The 4,532-nt window shown below is 44.3% G+C and overlaps 1 protein-coding gene across 1 annotated transcript in view; it reads left to right on the plus strand.

Annotated features, from left to right (window-relative positions):
• PMS2 (PMS1 homolog 2, mismatch repair system component) overlaps positions 1-4,532 on the plus strand; it is a gene marked incomplete at its 3' end in the record, with an annotated part of 33,401 nt that overhangs the window by 7,933 nt on the left and 20,936 nt on the right. The window contains exons 5-7 of the mRNA XM_017864759.1: positions 1,295-1,317; positions 2,526-2,728; positions 4,391-4,488. Of these exons, the coding sequence (XP_017720248.1) occupies positions 1,295-1,317; positions 2,526-2,728; positions 4,391-4,488 (324 nt within the window). The remainder of the gene's footprint in view (positions 1-1,294; positions 1,318-2,525; positions 2,729-4,390; positions 4,489-4,532) is intronic.

Below are 4,532 nucleotides of genomic sequence, written 5' to 3' on the forward strand. Positions count from 1 at the left end.
GCCCGGCCAATTTTGTATTTTTAGTAGAGACGGAGTTTGAACGTGTCGGCCAGACTGGTCTGGAATTCCCGACCTCAGATAATCCACCCACCTCGGCTTCTCAAAGTGCTGGGATTACAGGCCTGAGCCACCATGCCTGGCCTTATGTACTTACATTTTAATAAGAATATTTCTTGGCCAGGCGCCGTGGCTCATGCCTGTGATCCTAGCACTTTGGGAGGCTGAGGCGGGCAGATCATGAGGTCAAGAGATCGAAACCATCCTGGCCAAAATGGTGAAACCCCATCTCTACTAAAAATACAAAAATTAGCCGGGCCTGGTGGCGTGCGTCTGTAGTCCCAGCTCCTCGGAAGGCTGAGGCAGGAGAACCACTTGAATCCAGGAGGTAGAGGTTGCAATGAGCTGAGATCACGCCATTGCACTCCATCCTGGGCACAGAGCCAGACTCCATCTCAAAAAAAAAGAATATTTCTCTTGGTTTTCTGAGAAATGAGTTATTGGAACCCTTATGAATTTGAATGCAAATGAAAACAGCTAAATGTTGTATAGTTGTTGTGTTTAAAAAGCAGATTATAAAACTGTCTGTATTACATGATTCCAGTTTTATAAAAACAAAACAACAGGCCTAGATGTGTATAGTATAAAGGCTGGAAGAGTCAGCACTTTCATGTTCTCAGCGGTTATCCTTGGATGTGAGATCCCATGCAGTTTTTGCTGTCTTTGTGCCTTTCTGTTTTGTATGTGTATTTTTTATAATCTAAAAAGTTATTTAAACATATGCAGCTAAAAACTTTATTTTACCTGTAAAGCATTTGGTGCTAATTTTAACTTTTTGTTTTTTTTTTTAGATAGAGTCTTCTCACTCTGTCACCCAGGCTGGATTGCAGTAGTGTGATCTCGGCTCACTGCAACCTCTGCCTCCTGGGTTCAAGTGATTCTCCTGCCTCAGCCTCCCGAGTAGCTGGGATTACAGGTGTGTGCCACCGCGCCCAGCTAATTTTGTATTTTAGTAGAGATGGGGTTTCACCATGTTGGCCAGGCTGGTCTTGCACCCCTGACCTCAAGTGATCCGCCTGTCTCAGCCTCCCAAAATGTTGGGATTACAGGCCACTGCACTCGGCTGCTAATTTTAACTTTATTACATTTTTTCAAAATTTAAATTTTTTAGAATAGAGAAAACTTACTCTTTTTTTGTATCTTATGGTAAAAAAGTTAGTGCCTTAGCAAAATACAGGAATGTAGAACTTATGTTTGTTGGAGATAACCATTACTTACAGTTTGTATATCTTTTCAGACTCCTTTTAATTTCATGTGTTTGTAACTGCTGGAATAATTTTCAAGATAAATCCATAAGTTAATATAATGAAAGCAAGTAATATAGTATGTACAGCATGCAAGTAATACAGAATTGTATGTGGTTGAAAGTTTTTTTTGGTTTTTGTTTTTTTTTTTAATTGAGACAGGGTCTTGCTCTCTCACCCAGGCTAGAATGTAGTGGCACAATCTCAGCTTACTACAGCCTTGATCTCCCAGGCTTAATGGATCCTCCCACTTTAGCCTCCCAAGTAGCTGGGACTCCAGGCCCATGCTACCATGCCTGGCTAATTTTTGTATTTTTTGTAGAGATGGGTCCATCTGTGTTGCCCAGGCAGGTCTCAAACTCCTGGGCTGAAGCGATCCTCCCGCCTCAGCCTCCCAAAGTGCTGGGATTACAGCTGTGAACCATCATGCCTGGCCCTATAACTGACTTTTTACTTAGCATATTGTGATTGTCTTCTTTAGTCGGTGTGCACTGCCTTCTTCTTTGTCATTCTGCTGCAATATGGCTATACCACAATTAATTAATTAACTCCTTGATGATGCTTGCTTAGGTTGTTTCTATTTTTTCATAGAGATTGTTTCAGTGAACATTTTTGTGTATCTCTTTGCATATCAAAATGCTTGTGCCAGTCTTTCTATTATACAAAGATACATTTCAAAAGGAGAGATTATAAAATCAAACACAATGTACATTTCAGTTTTTTAATTTTCATTTTTAGAGATAGGACCTCTCTCTGTCACCCAGGCTGGAGTGCAGTGGTGCAATCATGGCTCACTGCAGCCTCGAACTCCTGGGCTCAAGTGATCCTCCCACCTCAGCCTCCTGAGTAACTGTGACTACAGGCGCATGCCACGACGCCCGGCTAATTTTTTTTTTTTTAATTTTTTGTAGAGACAGGGTCTTGCTGTGTTGCCCAGGCTGGTCCTGTACTCCTGGTCTCAAGTGATCCTCCTGCCCTCAGCCTCCTGAGTAGCCGGGATTACAGGCTGTACTTTTTAGGTGTTTTACCAGGACACATGGCACATTGGGAAGTGAGAGGACTGTGACCAGGAGCCAAAAGCTCTGCGTTCCTTTCTGTAGAATATAGGAAGATACCTCTTTACAGATCATTCTGTCAACAGTGCTTCCCTTGATTTGTGCGATGATGTGAGAACCTTGCATTGGATGTTATAACTTGAGCTGTGTAATTCCTATAATATTAAAGTGACGCAGAATATTGTGTTTGTGTTTTTTAAACAGGAGTATGCCAAAATGGTCCAGGTCTTACAGGCATACTGTATCATTTCAGCAGGCATCCGTGTAAGTTGCACCAATCAGCTTGGACAAGGAAAACGACAGCCTGTGGTGTGCACAGGTGGAAGCCCCAACATAAAGGAAAATATCGGCTGTGTGTTTGGGCAGAAGCAGGTAGCGTTGGCTGGTTACTGCAACGCCTCTTACTGCTCTAGATGTTATGGCAGCTTTCCATTGTCCCTTCCAGTAGAATGGAGAATAAAATCTAAGAGTTGATTTTGTTTTTGAGACGGAGTCTCGCCCTGTCACCCAGGCTGGAGTGCAGTGGTGCTCTCTGGGCTCACTGCAACCTCCGCCTCCCAGGTTCAAGCAATTCTCCCGCCTCAGCCTCCCGAGTAGCTGGGATTACAGGCGCGTGACACCACGCCCGGCTAATTTTTTGTATCTTTGGTAGAGACGGGGTTTCACCATGTTGGCCAGGCTGGTCTTGAACTCCTGACCTCGTGATCCACCCGCCTCGGCCTCCCAAAGTATTGGGATTACAGGTGTGAGCCACTACACCTGTCGATTTTTTTTTTTTTTTGAGATGGAGTCTTGCTCTGTCACCCAGGTTGGAATGCAGTGGCGTGATCTCGGCTCACTGCAATCTCTGCCTCCTGGGTTCAAGCGATTCTCCTGCCTCAGCCTCCTGAGTAGCTGGGACTACAGGCATGTGCCACCAGGCCCAGCTAATGTTTTGTATTTTTAGTAGAGACGTGGTTTCATCTTGTTGGCCAGACTGGTCTCGAACTCCTGACCTTAAGTGATCCACTTGCCTCGGCCTCCCAAAGTGCTGGGATTACAGACGTGAGCCGCTGCGCCCATACTAAGAATTGATTTTTAAAGCACCTGTCACGAGGCCCAGTGCAGTGGCTCACGTCTATAATCCCAGCACTTTGGGAGGCTAGGGTGGGCAGATGATGAGGTCAGGAGTTTGAGACCAGCCTGGCCAATATGGTGAAACCCTGTCTCTACTAAAAATACAAAAATTATCTGGGCGTGGTGGTGGGCGCCTGTAGTCCCAGCTACTTGGGAGGCTGAGGCAGGAGAATCGCTGGAACCCAGGAGATGGAGGTTGCAGTGAGCTGAGATTACACTACTGCACTGCAGCCTGAGCCACAGAGCGAGACACCGTCTTAAAAAAAAAAGTACCTATCACAAAATTAATGTTCAGAGCTGAATGTGTTCCATTTTATTCTTCCAGAGACACTCATGTACTGCATCCTTTCAATCTCTCTCTGAAAAAAATACAAGTTATTGTGGGCAGTGTGTGGGTTATGAATAAGTAGCTACTTGTTTCATCTTTCTCGTATCATAAAATCAAAAGTGTTGTCCCGATGGCTCACACATGTAATCCCAGCACTTCAGGAGAAGAAATGGTTGGGATTATGTGTTTGAACCGCCTGGCCAACAATTCTGAGGTTGGAGAATCGCTTGAGCCCAGGAATTTAAGACCAGCCTGGATAACACGGCAAGATCCCATCTCTACAAAAAAAATTAAAAAATTAGCCAGGTGTGGTGATGTGCACCTGTAGTCCCAGCTGCTCACTCGGGAGGCTGGGCAGGAGGATGGCTTGAACCCATGAGTTTGACGCTGCAGTGAGGTATGGCTGAGCCATTGCACTCCAGCCTGGGCAATAGAGGGAGACCCTGTCTCAAAAACCAAAACAAAAAAAAGATTCTTTTAATTTTTTTGTGCTTGTAATGTGGATAGCTTGACTAAGAAAGAAAACAGGTAAGTCCACTCTGTCTTTATTAGGAAGTAACTGTAGTAACTGAATTTTTTTATTTTTTTAGTTGCAAAGCCTCATTCCTTTTGTTCAGCTGCCCCCTAGTGACTCCGTGTGTGAAGAGTATGGTCTGAGCTGTTCGGATGCTCTGCATAATCTTTTTTAGTAAGTATTGCTGGCAAGAGAACTACAATTGAACATTTTATCCT

Source organism: Rhinopithecus bieti, unplaced genomic scaffold (genome assembly GCF_001698545.2).
Source record: "Rhinopithecus bieti isolate Rb0 unplaced genomic scaffold, ASM169854v2 scaffold_77662, whole genome shotgun sequence".
In the NCBI taxonomy this organism is placed as follows: Eukaryota; Metazoa; Chordata; class Mammalia; order Primates; family Cercopithecidae; genus Rhinopithecus; species Rhinopithecus bieti.